The sequence below is a fragment of the Brienomyrus brachyistius genome, unplaced genomic scaffold, assembly GCF_023856365.1.
Source record: "Brienomyrus brachyistius isolate T26 unplaced genomic scaffold, BBRACH_0.4 scaffold35, whole genome shotgun sequence".
In the NCBI taxonomy this organism is placed as follows: domain Eukaryota; kingdom Metazoa; phylum Chordata; class Actinopteri; order Osteoglossiformes; family Mormyridae; genus Brienomyrus; species Brienomyrus brachyistius.
Window position 1 is genome coordinate 1,122,607 of NW_026042310.1, and position 19,686 is coordinate 1,142,292.

A 19,686-nucleotide genomic window follows, 5' to 3' on the forward strand; every position below is an offset into this window, starting at 1 on the left:
ATAGTCAACTGTTAGTGGTATTATAACGAAGTGGAAGCAACTGGCAACAACAGCATCTCAGTCATGAAGTAGTAGGCCATGTAAAATCACTGAGCTGGGGCAACACATCTACAGTATAATATAATTCAGGCCCCAGGCCTCCTGTGATCAGGCCTGTCAGACAGACAAGAGGCCTATTTGTCATGCCCGGCTCGTCCGCTCCTCGTGTGTGCCACGCCCCCTGATTACCCACGTGTGTTTCCCGGATTGTACCCAGCTGTGTCCGTTTGCTTTTCATCAGTCTTGTGTATTTAAGTCCTGGTCTCCCCAGTTTGGTTTGTCTGTCATTGATGTTAGTTGGCGTTACATGTCTCCTGCTCCCAGTTTGTATATTAAACCCTCGTTAATCCCCGACTTCCGCCTGCCTGCATCCTTCTTGCCCGTTCGCCTCGAACGATCGCCGCTCTGCCCGCGATCGCCGAGCGTTCCCGTGACACTATTAATGGGTGCATCATGTCCAACAGGCCTGACATCAGCATGAGAACTGCCTCAATTACAGAGTAAAACAGAGTAAAGTAAAGCTGCACAAACCTTTAGATGAGGTCTCTGCATCCCTTCGCTTCCGGCCTCCTACAGACACACAGAAACACAAACAGCAGAGTCAGTCTGAGTCTCAGAGCTACAGCAGTGTGTGTGAAACGCAAGATGACCAGGGGGCCTGGGAGGAGAGAGGAGCTGCAGAGGGGGGTCCCTACTGCTCTCATCTTCTGGGTGAGGGCTCTGCTCAAGCAGGGCAGGGAGGCCGGCTGAGCTGGAGGAGGCTTTGCCCCACAGGGACGGGGTCTCCTGAGGTCTGAGGTGGCCGGTCAGAGGGTTTACTTACCTCTAACAGAAAGGCGAATCCTCTGCATCACTTTACCATTGATCAGACACTTATACCCCCCCGCATCCTGGATCCGGACATCATTAATGACCAAACCGAAGTTGTTCTGTTGGATGGATTGAAGCTGAGTCCGATGCACGAAGTCAGGGTGCTGACACAAAGTCCTATTGTTAAATGAACAGACAGCCCGGCTTCCATAAATCCACAGCACCTCCACTTGATTGGTGTCATTAACTGCAGGTCCATCACAGGGCAGTGTGACAGTAGCTCCAGGAGAAACAGCTACAATTGATTAACATACAGAACAAAGTTATTAAAATACCAGTATTATAATTACCCATAATTCCAGCCCTCCACACTGATTGGCCCATTCATTATGCCTGGGGTCTTTGTCCGAATTACGTGTCACAGCTTAAATTCAGCACAATCAGTATCATCACACAGAGCAGCTACAGCATAACCAGGCAGCTAAGTTACAGGAACACAGTGAGAGACCCGACTGCTCCCTATAATGGGGGGGATTTTACAGGCGACACCCATGTCAGACACTCACACCATCATATAATTCATAAAACAGATCAGAATTAACATATTCAGCTAATTAGCCCACAGAGTCAGTGTGAGGCGTCTACTCACATAAGTCAGTGCCGAAGGCAGCAGGGAGATGCTGTATAAGGCAGAGGAGCAGAAGTCTGACCACCCACCTGCAGCCAGAGAAGATCGAGATGATAGAGGTCAGGACTGACACGTATAAAGGACATTAACAATATTAAAAACTGAGATTCCCTGTCTGCAGTCTCCATCCTCAGGGTCTGACCTCTAACATTTAAACATTATGAAAATCTCATCCTGACCAACACTATTAACGTGCATTTATAACCCAAGTTAATATCAAGTCTTGATCACTGACTTGATTATAAATCCGTTCTTAGAAACTAGCAAAACACATCTATGGACGTACGGTACATCGTTTAACATGTCAGTATTTGTTATAAATCAAGATGTAGGTATCTGTCCGATGGATCAATATGGGCTGATATTGCTGACTGACATGTGAACTTTATAAATAGTGAACGTTAGCAGCACCAGAGCTGAGTACAGAACTACTACAATAACAGAAGATTACATTGGCTTTTTGCATAGTAGAGGATGAGGGATTTTATTGGCTCATTCACCAGCCTCAAGAAATGAGGAACACGATGCCCCCACCTCCCCAGGATCAATCACCAGGTCTGATAATACGAGACAAAATCACCTCCCATGTGGGATCAAAATGGGACAGTTTTTTATTTTACAACATGGGACGATCCTGTAGATTTTGGCGGCGTGTAGCTCAGTGGGCTAAGCCTCTGTGCCCTTGATCAGAAGGTCGCTGGTTTGAGACTTGGCCTTGGCATAACCATCACATGTCTGTGGGCCCTTAACCCTCAGCCCCAGAGGTGCCGCACATTAGCAGACCCTGCAATGTTCCACCCCCCCACCCCCCCAAGCTATGGAGTACAAGATGAGGTAGGTGAAGAGAAGCATTGCAATGTAGCTGTACTTGTGCCAATGGCAAATAAAGGACTTATCATTAATTACGAGACGAGGTAGAAAATCTGCTCTGAGAGGTCTCAATGTACCAGCCAGTAAGACCGCTTTAAATTCATCATAAAATCAATCTTTAGTTTTACACAGAATAAAAAGTAATTCAACATCATTCCTCTCATCAGTGCAGGCAGCTTTCAGCATCGACAAGAGTCTCATAAATTAATCAGTCAGTCAGACACCTCCAGACTTTGTCTGACTGATTAGTCAAAGGAGAGTGACGGTGAGGGTGGCAGATGGCCTGGTCTCCACAGTCACCTGACTTCATCCCAACTTCAATATAAGGTGGTTTTGATTCGCTAAACACTTTTTAGTTACTACATAAACAAACATTATTAATGAAACAAATCTAAAAGGGGAGGGGTCTGTTTCATGGTGAACGCTAACTGTGATTCGAGGCGAAGAGCGTTTGTGTTCTCTCACTCCCGCCGGCCTCATCTGGAATATCTGGCATCCAGGTGCCGTTCATTCTACGTGCCTCGTCAGTTCAGTTCAGTTACTTCACCACGGCGCCCTGCTCACACCATCACCTCAGGACAGTCATGGATTTGTCTGAATTACACACAATCTGCTTAGTGCGACCGCAAACACCCGGACGCAAGAAGTTCCAGTCACGAAAGAGCGCACATCTCTTTACTTCGATTCGAAGGGGGAACCGTTTTTCAGAACAGCAGCTATAACCCTGAGCCAATATTGAAGTTGGATAAATTGGCTTAAAAATTTGTTATTAAATTAGGTATGTGACAAAAAAAAAAAAAATGTTCAAAAAATATTAAGAATATTTAAGAATACTTAAGATTAGTATGACAGGATAGGGCTTGAAAAGAGCTAAATAAATACACCAAGATTTTGAAAATCAGTTGAGAAACAAAAAAGTTACACTAATTTTATTGTTGATTTGTACAGCAATTAAAAATCTATTGCTTTTCATTTTGTTTTGTGTGAAAACTGTGATCGCGGATTGCTTAAAATTCATCAGAACTTTTTTGTTTCTCGATATTTTAAAGTGAAATTTTCAGGACAGTGAGAATATATTATCCTTTTATGAAAACTAACTGATTCATAATAATTTCTCAGTTAATTATAGTTTTAATTATTTAATTAGCACGACCCCGTTATTAAGCTTATTGCTTTGTCTTGACATGCACAATTGATATTGAAGCCCTTCAGAAATTCCCCAAAACTGACAATGACTGAAAGAAAAAATGACTAGTATTAGATTATCATCTAAAAATGTAATTTCCACATAGACAAGACTTCCTTTTATCAGCTGATTATAGCTTTATTAGTTAATTAATAAGGTAATTAACAAATAAATGGCCCAATTATTCCCTAAGTTTGGACATAAAAAAATCGTGTTCGAATATTTCCATAACTAGATAGCTGAAAGGATAAGCTAACATGTAGCAATATAGTCAATACCACTTTCTGTGAATTGATTTTAATTGATTCATTGCTAGAAAGCTGTGTTTCTGCATGACCTTACCACAATGGAAACATCCCCGGAATCAGAAATCAGGTAAATCCTGGCATCAACTGCAGAAACTCTATTAAACTTAATAATCAAAGATATCTAAACTGTGTATTAACTGTGGCATCAACTTCAGAAATTCTCTAAAACTTATTATCATAGACAAAAGTCAATCAGTTTTTAAAGCTCAAGAAACAAAGTAACAGTCTTATGACATTGGAATGACAGGTAAGTTATTCAGCAATAAGCAGATCAAGCATACTCGGAGACAACATTTGACCGGAGCCAAATTCTTCGTTTCCGATCGTTAGATCTCTATGCAACTTCGTCAATTTATAGTTGTAACATAGTTTAATGATCTCAACTTACCTTAGAATAGTCACCTATATTTCACAAGGTAGTGTTTGGCCGCTGAATTTGTCGTACAAGTTTAAAGAAATCGATCAACATGAAAAACATAACCAAATTGAAAATTTCGAAATCGTGGAATACCCAACACGAACCAATTGTAATTCCGCTTTTCCTGAGATACCCCTCTGCCTGACAACAGTTCGTTAACAGCAGGAGCACAGAAAATAACACCGCCGCTGAATGCGGGATTCGTCACATACCTACAAGTTATTACGATCGACATCAAACAAAGTTCAGTGAATTCCTCTGGCCCTAATTACCGTCATGATCCCGAAGATATTGCAGTTTAGATGCCAGTAAATGTAGCGAATATCGAACATAAAACCAACTTCACCGCGGTGTCAAATCTGGATATAATGTAGAACCTTAACTTAATGTTCTAGTTGCAATTATTCATTTCAGCATAGAATTTTTCCTATAGATATCATCCGACACGGGGTGCATGTCACGACAGGGGTGCAGAATTCGGCATAATACCGGCTGACATACAAGAACGGAAAAGTAGAAACTTACTCTCGACCGTGGTGCTCTGTGCTGTTGATCTGCTCTCGCTCCGCGGCCGCCCGGCTCACACCATCACCGCGGGAGCTCGGATCGGCGTCGGCTAACCTGGGCATGATTAGCGGCCGGGGACCACCGTCCCGGCGCCCGTAGCCCCAATACGTCTCCGATCCGGGCCTCGCTGTTGCACACTACTGGCTCCCTGTCGTCCAGCAGCACAAACTCTCCGCTTTCAAGTTTTCCCCTGCGTTCTCCTGCTACCAATTACTGCTGCTAATGTAACGTAATGGAACTAATTCTCACTGTTGCCCAGAGCCGGCTCTACGAGGGGGCAAAGCCCCCTTAAATCAAACTGTTAGTTTGAGAAGTGTGTTAGTTTAAGTTGAGAAAGAAAATAATAGATTACTCACAAACTGAATATGGACAGGATTTATTATAGTAGCTGAAAAAATCCACCGGATGAGGCTTTGTTAGCAGGCTCACACAGCACGCGGAAGAGATCCCCCTCTCATACTCCGCCCAGCAACACAGAGCAGTCACTGTCAGTATGCAAATGAGCCGGTTTTTACTGGTTTTAACAACTGGAAAGCAGCACTTGATCTACATTTACATTTACATTTACAGTATTTGGCAGACGCCCTTAGCCAGAGCGACTTACATAAGTGCTTTTAGACTCTGTGATGAATTTCCGATGCTAGCTCAATAAGGACCCAGGCTATGAATACCATCTGTCTGAAAACTCCGTTGAGAAAGTGCAGTTTTTTTTTTAAACACACACACCAGAAAAAGAGCCGAGTAAGAATACAGAAGTACTACGTCAGGTATTTCTGAAAAAGGAATGTTTTGAGTCGTTGCTTGAAGACATTCAAGGATTCAGCTGTTCGAACATCTAGGGGGAGTTCATTCCACCAATTAGGTGCCAGGACAGAGAAGAGCCGAGATGCGTGTCTTCCTTGTGCCTTGAGGGGAGGAGGGACCAGTCGAGCAGTGCTGGAGATCGTGGTGCAGTGCGGGGTGTGATGAGGTCCTTTAGGTAGGATGGTGCCAGAGAATTTTTGGCTTTGTATGCGAGCATCAGTGTTTTGAATCTGATGCGGGCAGCTACAGGAAGCCAGTGGAGGGAGCGCAGCAAAGGAGTGGTGTGGGAGAACTTGGGAAGGTTGCAAACAAGACGAGCAGCTGCATTCTGAATCAGTTGGAGGGGACGGATGGCGCTCAGTGGTAAACCCGCTAGAAGCGAGTTGTAGTAGTCAAGGTGTGAGATGACGAGGGACTGGACGACTATCTGGGTAGCCTGAGTGGAAAGAAATGGACGTATCCTCCTGATGTTAAAGAGGAGAAACCGACAAGAGCGAGAAAGACTGGCGATATGTGAGGAAAATGACAACCGATCATCTATGGTAACTCCAAGGTTTCTAGCAGAAACCGAAGGACGGATCAGGGAGTTGTCAAAAGAGATCGCAAGGTCCTGGAGGGGGGATGAGTCAGCCGGGATGTAAAGCAGCTCAGTTTTACTAGTGTTGAGTTTTAGCTGGTGAGTGGTCATCCAAGATGAGATGTCTGCCAAGCATGCAGAGATCTTAGTGGAGACATGAGTGTCTGAGGGAGGGAAGGAGAGGATGAGTTGAGTGTCATCGGCATAGCAGTGGTAGGAGAAGCCATGTGAGGATATAACTTCGCCAAGAGATTTAGTAGAGAGGGAGAATAGGAGAGGGCCAAGAACCGAGCCCTGAGGGACACCGGTGGAAAGACAATGTGGAGTAGATGTGGATCCATTCCATGTCACTTGGTATGTTCGGCCTTCTAGGTAGGAAGCCAGCCAGCACCAGGCCAAGCCACCAATGCCAAGACTCCTAAGGATGGATAGGAGAGTTTTGTGGTTGACCGTGTCAAATGCTGCTGATCTGCTGAGGTCAAGAAGGATGAGGACAGATGACAGTTTGGCTGATCTGGCAGCATGTAGCTTCTCAGTGACTGCTAAGAGGGCAGTCTCTGTAGAGTGAGCTGCTTAAAAGCCAGACTGATTAGGATCCTGGAGGTTGTTCTGAGAGAGATAGAGAGAAAGCTGGTTGTAGACTGTACGTTCGAGGATTTTTGAAAGGAAGGAAAGAAGCGATACTGGTCGGTAGCTGCAAGTGTCTGAGGGATTTAGAGTGGGTTTTTTTAAGATGGGAATGACCCTGGCTATTTTTAATGCTGTTGGTACATGACCGGAGGTTATGGAGCCATTAATGATAGTCGTGATGAAGGGGAGAAGGTCTGGAGAGATTGTCTGAAACAATGCAGAAGGGATTGGATCAAGTGGGCAGGTGGTAGGGTTGGAAGATGAGATGACTTTCATGAACTCATCTGCCGTAAGACCGGGCCAGTGAGGGGGGAGGGAAATCCTTAGTGTGTAGTGTAGTGGATGAGGGAGAGAATGTCTGACAGATTCTGTCAATCTTCTCGGCAAAGAAGTTGGCAAAATCTTCAGCAGTCAGGAAGGAGGGAGCAGGAGGAGGCGGAGGGTTGAGTAGAGACGAAAAGATGTTATGGAGTTTGCGAGGATCTCGTGAGGATCTAGACAAGGGGCTACAGAGGCATGTGTCCAGCCACAATCATGTGCATGTGTGGCATGCTTAAAAAAAAAAAGTAAATAAATAAATAATAAAAACAGGGTTGAAACAAGCTATAGTTTATTCTTAAATCAGCTATTATTTCTGTAAAATAGCACAGTCCGAACTAAAGCACGGAGGCGGCATGGTGGTGCAGTGGTTAGCACTGTTGCCTCACACCTCTGGGACCCAGGTTCGAGTCTCCGCCTGGGTCACATGTGTGCGGAGTTTGCATGTTCTCCCCATGTCGTCGTGGGGTTTCCTCCGGGTACTCCGGTTTCCCCCCACAGTCCAAAAACATGCTGAGGCTAATCGGAGTTGCTAAATTGTCTGTAGTTGTGCATGTGTGAGTGAATGGTGTGTGAGTGTGCCCTGCGATGGGCTGGCCCCCCATCCTGGGTTGTTCCCTGCCTCGTGCCCATTGCTTAAGGGATAGGCTCCGGACCCCCCGCGACCCAGTAGGATAAGCGGTTTGGAAAATGGATGGATGGATGGAATTGAAGCACGTGACGTAGATGTAGCAGTTGCTTCTGGGCGGAGCAGCTCTGCTCTCAGATGCACTCTGGACGAAGAACAGAAAAGCTGCAGCCTGTGTCATCTCGTTGTTTTACTCACCTGTTTACAGGTCCTTAACTTTATTATTGTGGTACCACTCTTGGGACCCATAATACATGCTTCAACCATCTGGACTGAGCATAATCGCAGGGAGGCCACAGGGGGGACTGTGGATTCAATGTTGGTTGATAAAACACAACTTGAAAGAAACCATTACTATGTCAAGAGTATTGGTAGTGCTGTAAGGTTTCTCTGTGTAAATGAGCTGGGGCTCCGTGGGACTGCAGACACCTTGAGACATGATGCAGCAGCTAATGATGATGACATTGCTTCAGGTATGTTAGAATATTTTTGTGTGTTTTATCATATTATCACTCTCTTAACGTACGTACGTACAAACCCTGACAACTAACCCATGGCCCAGAGAGAAGTGCAGACAGGATGTTCTCTTCAGGAGCGTAATAGATTGTGACGCAGGAATGAGAAGCCTTGAGAGAGAAAGGAGATAACATCTGTCGACATAGCAGGGGGCCCACCTTGAGGAATGTAATGCTATGTATTAACCCTGTTGCAGGAAGACCTTACATAGCATTAACTAGCTTAAGACTACACCCATGTAACCCCTCCCCTACCCTATAAATAAAGAAGCCAAGGGACTGTCCTGTGTGACACTCGACAGAGGCGCAGATATTGTCTGTTGCACCTGAGTGGGCACCCTTGCGCAAGTAAAACAGAAAGACGTGTGCTGTCTCGTTATTCCTGGGTCCTAGAAGTGGAAGTGTGTGAGTAGTAAGCTGCGGCGCTTCCTCACACAGGAGATTGTAGGAGTGAAAGCTACGGCGCTTTCTCCAACATAACTAGATTGTAGGAGTGAAAGCTACGGCGCTTTCTCCAACAAGGTATTTATCTAAAACTGATGGAATGTACCTTAGAGAAGGATGAGAAGCTAGCAAGCATTGCTAAGGGTATCCCAAAAAAATGCAAAATACACATCTAAGGATATCCAAAATGAAATTATCCAAACACTGGCTGACATGCTGCTTGGAGAGGTCAGGAAAAAATATGAAAGTGCTGATTCTGCAGGCTTTTGCCTCAAAAGTGATGGGACCAGGGATAGGTGCACTGTGGAAAATTTGTCTGTGATAATACTGTTTGTCAGAAATTCCATGCCAAAGGAGCATCTTATTGGGTTGCTTGACTTGCAACAACTTGATGCAGAGTACAGCACCTCTGAGATACTGTTACACCTTCTGATGCTGGCTACAGTGCTGACAGTATACTGAGCCAGTGTTATGATGGAGCTTCTGTGATGAGTGGGGTTAGAGGTGGTGTACAAGCTCTGCTCCAAAAGAGGATTGACAGATATGTCCCATACATCCACTGCTACAACCATAACTGCACTTAGTGGTTGTGCATGCCATGCAGAGTGAGCCGTGTGCAAATAGATTTTTTAGCCTATCTAGTTCACTCTACAACTTTTTTCACCACCACTATGTGCTTGATAAACATGATACACCTTGTCTAAAATGGCTGCTTGAGATCAGATGGACAAGCCACTATGAGGTGACAAGGTGCACTGTGGACAATCAAGAGCAAATCCTTAGTATCCTTTCTGAGATGACAGGGGATGATGATGCTGCAGTTGACCTGTGGACCGAGGCATCAGGCCTTCTATGCCAAATTCAGAGGCATCACTTCTTCAAGATTGGAAAGTTCCTAGTGCAGGTGCTTGGTGTCTTAAAACCAGCAAATGCTATTCTACAGTCTCAGTCAGTTGATCTGTGCAGTGCTGCTGAAATTGTTAGTGCAGCACTGGACTCCGTGAGGATGACATCCGTGAGGATGACTGTTGGGGAGTGTCATCTCCTGTTGAGGATGACTGTTGGGGAGTGTCATCTCCTGTTGAGGATGACTGTTGGGGGGTGTCATCTCCTGCTGAGGAAGACTGTTGGGTAGTGTCATCTCCTGTTGAGGATGACTGTTGGGGAGTGTCATCTCCTGCTGAGGATGACTGTTGGGGGGTGTCATCTCCTGTTGAGGATGACTGTTGGGGGGTGTCATCTCCTGCTGAGGATGACTGTTGGGGAGTGTCATCTCCTGTTGAGGATGACTGTTGGGGGGTGTCATCTCCTGCTGAGGAAGACTGTTGGGGAGTGTCATCTCCTGTTGAGGATGACTGTTGGGGAGTGTCATCTCCTGCTGAGGATGACTGTTGGGGGGTGTCATCTCCTGTTGAGGATGACTGTTGGGGGGTGTCATCTCCTGTTGAGGATGACTGTTGGGGAGTGTCATCTCCTGCTGAGGATGACTGTTGGGGGGTGTCATCTCCTGCTGAGGATGATTGTTGGGGGGTGTCATCTTCTGCTGAGGATGACTGTTGGGGAGTGTCATCTCCTGCTGAGGAAGACTGTTGGGGGGTGTCATCTCCTGTTGAGGATGACTGTTGGGGGTGTCATCTCCTGCTGAGGATGACTGTTGGGGAGTGTCATCTCCTGCTGATCATGAGTCACATCAAGAGAAGGAGAACAATAAGCAAACACCTGGGTCAAAGTGTTGTGCTTTCAACTTTGGGCCATACAGACCCTGGTGACCCTACCATTTCCCCCCCATCAGTCTCTGAAAAGATCCCTGCTCAACATCCTTGATAGGGCCATTTCAGAAATGGAAACTAGATTTTCACATAAGAATATTGACCTGATGAGAGCTATATCTAGTCTTTCACCCAAATCTAGAGTATTTATAGATCCCACCCTGTTGTGCCCTCTGGCTGTGATGGCTGGCACTGTAGCAGATGTTGTAAGTCTGAAAAATGAAGTTCTCCAAGCCAGCCGGTTCTAAAAACTTATCCGCGGCGAGAAATCGGTGGTAGAGAGAGATGTTTTTCTGCTACGTGGTAGACCCTGTCTTGAATATTCCTTCAAAAAAATATGCTTGCATTTGCATTTATATATATACACTACTCACAACAAGTTTGGGATATTGTGAGAGACTCAGTGGATGTCATGCATACTATGTTTGTTACACTTCAGACATTTTTGGGATAGGGAGGCAATTGTATTGGGGTGATAGACACACCTCATCTTGTGTTTTCCATGTAATGGTCTCATTGTGTACTGGTGTGCCTTATTGGGGCGAATACCACAAGACAACCTATTTCAACGTGGCATCAATTTCAACAGTCTGTGGGGATAAAACGCTGGTATTATCAGCAAGTCATTCCAAGTTCATCAGTCAAACAGCCATGAACACACGACGTCACTTAACGGACGACCAGCGCCACCTGGCCATGGCGCCTTCAGGTCGGTGGCAGGCAGTCAGATGTTGCTCGTGAACTTGGCGTGTCTCAAAGTGTCATCAGCAGACTTGCATCAAGACACAGAACTACTGGCAGAGTTCAGGACATTTTATCAAGCAGAGGTGGCGATTTCAGATCCAGAGAGTAAAAATCCAAACCAGGATTTTGTTTCAACCAACCAGTTGAGTAGGAAGAGTGACAGTCACAGAGTACTCAGCTGGGTGGTTGAAACTAAATCATGGTCTGGACTTTTATTCTCTGGACCTGAAATGTCCACCTCTGCTTGATAAAATATTTTGGATTTACTGTTCAGACAATGTACAGCATGATATATTATGTGTTAATTTCCACTAGCACGTCTGTGGGAAACCCTGTTATGTTACAGTTGAACAGTAGCAGAATTTGTACATTTGTACATTCCAGGCATTTTTCCATAATCCACTAAACAAAATATTGCCATCGCAGAGTATAAACACAAACCGGTTTAAGGCGATGCTGCTTCATAAGGGAGGCTTTAAGGAAGCCACTCACAAACACTAATACACAAACCGTGGGGAGGTCTCACAATCTACGGTAAAGTGCACACATGGTGGGTAATGACAAATAAACATAAATACAAATAAACACAGACACGGACAGGCAGATGTAAACAATGAACTTCCCTCAGCAAAGTCAAATGGCTTTGAGAGAGCAACATAGAGTGTCTACTGCAACGAACAACGTTTATGATCTAGTGTTAATGAAGGATGTACGTAAGGTGTAATGATGTACGAACACGTAATTTGTTTGTTACCATGAACATGAACATTCCACAGTCACTGCCTTCAAACTGGTGAGATGCTCCCTGCAGTTAATATGAATTAATCAGTCTGATTTAATCAAACCCCATTGCATTTATGGTGAAATCTAAAGTCGTTTAGTATCATCTTCCAAACAGACGTTCAATGAGTCTATTGGGCCTAAATAAAGGCCATGACGGCTGACCAGATTTAGGCTCACCCAAAAAAACAACATCCCATTGACATCTAGCGTTGCATAGAGAGCAACTGTTTACTCATTGCTGTATTGCACGGTATTGTCCCGCCTAATGTATTCCTGTTCATCCTGTCCGCCGATGCCCCACCCCACACCTGCGGCATTAGAATTTAACGGTACATGTGACAAAAACAAAATAGATTACTAATTCATCTTCCCGTCTTTCTTCAGATAGCCTCAAAGTCAAGGGTGGTTAGTGTGAGTCTATGAGTGTGATGGGCGTAGTGGGGGGGGGGGGCAAAGGGGGGGATAATACATTATGCTGCAGCCAAACAGAAACAGGGACATTTATATCATACCCGACCCTTTGGCCCAGGACCATGATGGAAGGGAGGGACACCAGGCAGGGGTGCAACTAGAAATTGCCCCCCCTGAAAAAATGTAACCTTACTACAAAGGTTACCACTTTCTATCAAAAAAAAACTGGGTCCCCCATGATTGAGGTTAATATGTGTTATTTATTATTTTTCACCATAGGGAGTTCAGATGCTGCTGGGCTCGATGGGTCAGGGAGCTGGTGCTGGTTGGCCAGGTGAAGCCCTCAGTGATGCAACCTGGTGCTCGGCAGCATATGCTTAACTGTCACCTTCAGATATGTGCTGCATAGAGTTGGACACTGTCAGCAATATTACTACAAAAAAGTGAAAGGAGCCGAATCATCGCAGAACTTCCTTGGAGGACCTGGGAGAAGGTCAGACCTGACATTCAGCTACAGGCCAAAGAATATTTGTTAGCCGTAGATTACCTATGAAATTACCCAGAAACGGCATTAATAACTAGTACTTCATCAGCCAGCATGATTACTCATGATTACCCTGTAGTCACTGTTAACTGGGCATGGAGTACCTCTCGCAGTATAGTGTCTAATAACCACCGTTTACCAGCTATGGATCTCAGGCATCTGCTCCTAGTTATGAGTTTGAACACGTGACCTCCAGACCTCCCTGTCCACTGGCCAATGGAAAAGGGGTTCAAATTGTAAAAAGTCTACTGAAAGTAACCGTAACCCATATCTGACTTTACCTTTGTATAGAGCGCCCCCCCCCCCCCCAGAGTCTCCAGCTGAATTGCTGTTGGGCTGGCAGATTCAAACCAGGCTTCCCAGCTGTAACTCAAGAGGAAGGAGATGCAGAATGAGCAGGAAAGGTCAAAATACTTAGAAACAAAGTTTATATTTCTTTATTCACAGAAATGAAACCATTACAGACAAATGACAGAGTTCGCATTGAAGAGCCTGGCCGATGACTAACTCAAGGTACCGCCCTAGAACAGGCGTCCTCCGCCCCTATAGGGTGCACACAGAAGATGGCCAGGAGCTGCGCTGGAACAGAAGACACCTGCTCAGCCCTGGAAATAAAAGGGAGCTTCAGGGAGACGTGGGAAATACGTCTCTGACAGGTAAATCCGGTACTTAGGATGTAACACTAATGAAAGAAATGATTACTTAGCAGAGGTGACTCAGCAGCCACCCATGACATGTGAGAATTGAGTGGTAGTAAACCAGCAGTCACACTTTACCCAGAAACCTGCTGTGAAATTGGACTTCTAAACAAAATTGGTTCAATTCATTGTGCCTCAATAATTTATGTTTTGTTCTTCAACTATGGGTATAGTTCACAGGTACATATGGTATTACACCGTTAGTTGATTGCCTCAAGCACCTATGCATACAGACTGCTTCTACAAACATTTGCGAAAGAATTCATCGCTCTCAGGAACTCAGTGCATTCAACTGTGTTACCATGATGCTACCTGTGTAATAAGTCCATTCATGAAATTTCCTCGCTACTAAATATTCCACGGTCAACTGTTAGTGGTATTATAACCGAGAGGAAACAACTGGGAACAGCAGCAACTTAGCCACAAATTGGAAGGCCACGTAAAATAGCTGCATCCAAAATTTTACATCACCAGTAACGGATCCAGTGGTGAAAAACACACTGCCACTGGACTCTAGAGCAGTGGAGACGTGTTCACTGGAGTGACGAAACACTCCTACACCTCGTCGACAGGCTTCCTAGAAAAGCTGAAGCTGTAACAGCTGGAGAGGGTGCACTGTAAAACAAAAAAATTGTAAAAAAACAGAGAAATTGTGGCAGGGGCGCCAGAAAAAAAATGTAATAAAACATTGAATCGCTGTAAATTTAATAACAGTAAAAAATGTTAAATAACATTTTTTTTCCAGTACTGTGAATACAAATAATTCCTGTAAAATAACATTAAAACTTGTATTTTTTGAAAAAATGTTCTTCTTTGTACCACAAAAAATTGTTAATATTCAGATTTAAGCTGGTAAAAAAACAGATCATCACTGGAAGGATACTAAAAAGTATTTGGGATTTAAGAAATTCCACGATAAAAATACCAATTAAAGCGTGTAAATTAACAGAATGTAACTGCTGTATCACAAAAAAATGCAGCAGTTTTAACATAGAGCACTGTAATATGATAATGAAACGCTTTTTAACATCAAATATACGGACACAGGGGTGGCATGGTGGTGCAGTGGTTAGCACTGTTGCCTCACACCTCTGGGACCTGGGTTCGAGTCCCCGCCTGGGTCACATGTGTGTGGAGTTTGCATGTTCTCCCCATGTCGTCGTGGAGTTTCCTCTCAGTCCAAAAACATGGTGAGGCTAATTGGAGTTGCTAAATTGTTTTATTGCTTCGTGCCCATTGCTTCCGGGATAGGCTCCGGACCCCCCGCGACCCAGTAGAATAAGCGGTTTGGAAAATGGATGGATGGATAATAGTAATAACAATAATAAAGAAAAAAACTAATATGAGTTTAAAGCAAATGTCACTTGATCCTCTTGATATACTCTGTAGATTTAGCCTCATCTTAATTCCTGACAGTTGTGTGAGTAATCTTTGTCTGTGTATGATATTTGGGCCACTGCAGAATAACATGTTAGACTGACGTTAGCCAATCACAATAAACAGTTTCCATAAGTGTGTTTCATCAATAAAAACAATGTGCTGTTTAATCTTGTGCCCATGGGGGTATTCCATGAAAGTAGCTAAAGAAAGGCAGACTTTACCGAAAGTCTGACTCAACCTAGCTCCATCTCTAAACTTAGCCTCATGTCATTCCACGAACGCAGCGTAATCCTTTTAAGACAAATCAGGAGTCCGAAGTCACTTGTGTGGCATCCCAAAGTCAGTTTATTACATTCATGTAGGTTACATCCAAAACCGGACACCCTGCATGAGTGTGTCCCATGGTCAGTTACACTGATTTTTACACACTTGTCATATGTGTTATCAAGATATTTGCATCAAGCATCAAAACCAGCCATAACCAGGCATAACAATGGAGACGCCCTAAATTACTGTGAGATCTCAGGTGTTTCTTCAATCATGAACAGTAGCAGTCGTACCTGGTCACATGTTGCTTAGCTACAGGACCAATTATATTCTTTGGCCTTCAACACAGCGATAAGGCACATATTCATGAATTTGGTGATCAGTGGTCATTGTTGACACACCACAGTACACAACAACAAAATGTGTCCTGCATTTAACCCATATGTGACAATGTGACATAGCAGGGGGCAGCTAATTCACAAGTGTAACCATTAAGCCACCACTGACCATACAAGGCACATAGTCTAACATCAGGTGCAGAAACACTTATTGTGTTACATCTCTACAGCATTGTGCTAAACATTACATTCACATGGTATTACATAATATTCCATAAAAAATAAAAACTAATAAATATATATATATATATATATATATATATATATATATATATATATATATATATATATATATAATAAAAAATAAAAAAAAGTGACAGAGAGAATGATACAATAGGACAATAAAATCAACACAGACGAATGTCACATCAAGACGACATTCATAACACAGTCAGACGACAAGGAGGATAATACATGTGCTGCAGGTTAAAGCTGAACTGCCAGACAAATGCTTTGTCAGATATGCAGCCAACATACGAGTGGAAACACCACGGATGCTGCTCTTCCACCAACACATAGAGAAATGATAGAACATTATCATTAACGTTTAATGCTAAATGAATAGAGGGCAAGGTAGCATTAACATAATCATGGAACAGCTTCACATGGTCTTCTGAGCCACTCCACATGAAAAAGATCTCAATGTATAGGTACCGCACCTTTAAATATTGACAAATAAACTATCAACTAAATAAACAAAAATCCTCTTCAAGTTCACCCATACACAGATTGGCATAATTGGGTACCATAGGTGAACCCATCACTAAACTCTAATGCATTTAATCCTGCTTCATGTGGAATATTCATATGGAGACTTCGTTACATTCATTGTGCATAAATACACCACTGAATGCAGCTCTTTAAAATCAAATTCTGTGAAATGTCGGACGTGATAATCAGGAAACTGAGAAAGTGGCTCAGTTATAGACCGATTCCCAGATACAGTCGGGCGGCCTGGTGGATTGTCAAAACGTTTATGAATTTTAGGTCAAGTATAAACTACTGGTCTCACTGGATTTTTCTGGAACAAGTATTTTTATACAATGACTGGCCAAAAAAAAAGTCACAGCAATAAAGTGAAGTCAGTTGAGCACCTGAATCTACTGAACGGCCAGGTTCTCATCAATGGACTTTCTTTCCTAACGTCACGGGCATATTCCGGGACGATAATGCCAAGGTTCATCAGCTTGAACTGTGAAACAGTGGTTTGCATTTTATTACTGTCACCGGTTAGACCCATTCAGCATCACTTCATTAAGCGGGAATTCTCCAGGAGACGGTGTCCGATCGGCCTGCACTTCATTCCTTTGCTGATTCATCAGTCTAATGCATAGCTGGTTCCCTGTTCCGGGCAGCCTGTTATTATTTGCCATAATCACAGCAAACACAGTAATCACAGCAAATATAGCAAACACAGCAATCACAGCAGTCACAGGAATCAGAGCAATCAGAGCAGTCCAGTTTACTGGGTGTCCACTTGAAGGGGTCTCTGTCGGATGAAGAGAAATAACTGTAAATACATTTCCATTTGAACATAACACCTTCAATCAGTCTCAGGTCTTGGTGAAACAGCCAGCAGAGTCACATCACTGAGCCAACAGCCCAACCTAGAGCAGCTTTCTGTCTGTCCGATGACTGTTAAGGACCTCACTCAATGGTACAACAGCAAAGCCCATGTCACTCAGAACCACACCCTTAACCACCCTGCCTACTGCCCCCTGAACACCCAGTCAATCACAGTATTACAGCGGCTTTGCAGCAGCTACAGCGGGATCTTGAATTAATTAGTGACTGGGCTGATACCTGGCAGATGAAATTTAACGTAGACAAATGTAAGGTACTCCATCTAGGGAGCAGAAATATAAAGTACAGGTATTTCATGGGTGTCACTGAAATAAAGGTAGCTGATCATGAAAAAGACCCTGGTGTGTATGTTGATGCTTCCATGTCCCACTCTCGCCAGTGTGGGGAAGCAATAAAAAAGGCCAATAGGATGTTGGGGTATATCTCCAGGTGTGTGGAGTATAAGTCAAGGGAGGTAATGCTAAGATTATACAATTCCTTGGTGAGACCTCACCTAGAATATTGTGTGCAGGTTTGGTCACCATATCTTAAAACATTGTGGCCTTAGAAAAGGTGTAGCGTAGGGCCACAAAAATGATTCCTGGTCTTAGAGGAATGTCATACGAGGAACGGTTACTTGAGCTAAATCTGTTCAGTCTCAAGCAAAGGAGACTGAGGGGGGACATGATCCAGGTATATAAGATTCTAACAGGTTTGGATGCTGTTCAACCAAATAGTTACTTCAGCATTAGTTCAAATACACGAACTCGTGGCCATAGGTGGAAATTAGCGGGAGAACATTTCAAACTGGATTTAAGGAAGCACTTCTTTACACAGCGCGTAGTCAGAGTATGGAATAGTCTTCATGATAAGGTAGTGCAAGCTGAATCCTTGGGTTCCTTTAAATCAGAGCTAGATAAGATTTTAATAATAATCGATACTTTTATTGTCCCCGTAGGGAAATTGTCTTTACGCCTCCCACAACTTCCTCTTTTTTTTTTTCTTTTCATAGAGGAAGTTGTCTGTGAAGGGCTGCCACCCGTAGCGGCGCCCAGGGAGCTGGGGGTTAAGGGCCTTGCTCAAGGACCCACAGGCGGAGGCTGGGTTTGAACCTGCGACCTTCTGATTACAGGCACACAGGCTTAGCCCACTGAGCCACATGCTGCTCCCCTATAGTTACTTTAACAACTCTGAGCTATTAGTTAAGTTCTCCCCAAGCGAGCTTGATGGGCCGAATGGCCTCCTCTCGTTTGTATAGTTCTTATGTTCTTTTTAAACATTCTCTACAATGTCTAATAACACAGGAGGCCCACAGTGTGGTGACTGTCTGCTGTAAACTGCAGGTACTGGGCGGTTCTGCACAGCCAGCATGACACTGACATCTTCACCCTCAGCCTGCAAAGAGCCGTTCGCTCTACACAGCCCTGTGTCCCCTCTGATCCCGCGTTAGTCATTAAACAACTGGCATCACTCGTAACTGCAGGATCAGAGAATGTAGGATTCACTCTGGGGCAGAAGCATGTTTATCACACAGGGTATAAACTCACCTGGAGGGTTTTCACCAGGAACTTCTTTGTCTTTGTCTTCATACGTTTTGCAAACAAGTCTCTCTGGTTGGGGATGGAAAAGAGAAACAAAATCAGCTGGTTCTGAACCAAATAAGAAACAGTGACAGTCATCATCTCTGCACACTGGTGATGCATTAGCATATTACACACAGACACACATTCACTGTCCCACTATGCTGAGTCATGATGTCAGCACTGACATGCCACAAAATAAAAAACAGAACAGAAATTGGCATGCGAAAGAAATTTCAAGTTTATTATCAAACCTGATGCACGCAAATATATGCAGTCTTTCCTTGGGTAACTATCGTATAAATGTGCGTACGTGTTTGAGCCTGAGATCCTGCCCAGTAGCCTCCCACAAAAAACCATGAACAGTCAATGCGAATGAACTGCATGCTCAGGTAATATGCAGATCGAACCTTTTTAGGAAAGTCCAATGATGGAGACTGTAAATAAAAACGAGAGAAATTTTGTACAGTGAGAGTTAGAGGTCCTCCTGTCAGAGGTAAAGGCATGACAAAATGTTATATTTGGGGGTCTAAGTTCAGGGATCACACACAAGAAAACGTGTGTTGATTGGCAAGACGTGGCCACTGCAGTGAAGTCTGTAAGCTCTACAAAACACCCGGAAAATAAAGGTGGTCAGATCTGACAATATAGGGAAGGAAACTACTTGCTGCACACAGGGCCAGTGTGACTAATTGTTGAGACAAACCCACATCTAAAATAGGGGATTCCCAGTTATGCAGTTCTGTG

The 19,686-nt window shown here is 44.0% G+C and overlaps 2 protein-coding genes across 8 annotated transcripts in view; both read right to left on the reverse strand.

Moving 5' to 3' along the window:
* LOC125721669 (uncharacterized) overlaps nucleotides 1-5,234 on the reverse strand; it is a 101,484-nt gene extending 96,250 nt beyond the window's left edge. Inside the window, exons 1-4 of the mRNA XM_048997605.1 lie at nucleotides 4,845-5,234; nucleotides 1,499-1,566; nucleotides 863-1,144; nucleotides 571-609 (exon numbers count right to left, since the gene is read on the reverse strand). Of these exons, the coding sequence (XP_048853562.1) occupies nucleotides 571-609; nucleotides 863-1,144; nucleotides 1,499-1,566; nucleotides 4,845-4,948 (493 nt within the window). The 5' untranslated portion in view covers nucleotides 4,949-5,234. The remainder of the gene's footprint in view (nucleotides 1-570; nucleotides 610-862; nucleotides 1,145-1,498; nucleotides 1,567-4,844) is intronic.
* Nucleotides 1-19,686, reverse strand: part of LOC125721830 (uncharacterized) — a 62,265-nt gene that overhangs the window by 2,364 nt on the left and 40,215 nt on the right. For 2 of the 7 annotated variants that reach the window (XM_048997950.1, XM_048997947.1), the window contains one exon: nucleotides 18,907-18,969. The exons of the other annotated variants lie outside the window; for them this stretch is intronic. The gene's annotated coding sequence lies outside the window, so the exon portion shown is untranslated. The remainder of the gene's footprint in view (nucleotides 1-18,906; nucleotides 18,970-19,686) is intronic. 7 annotated transcript variants of the gene reach the window in all.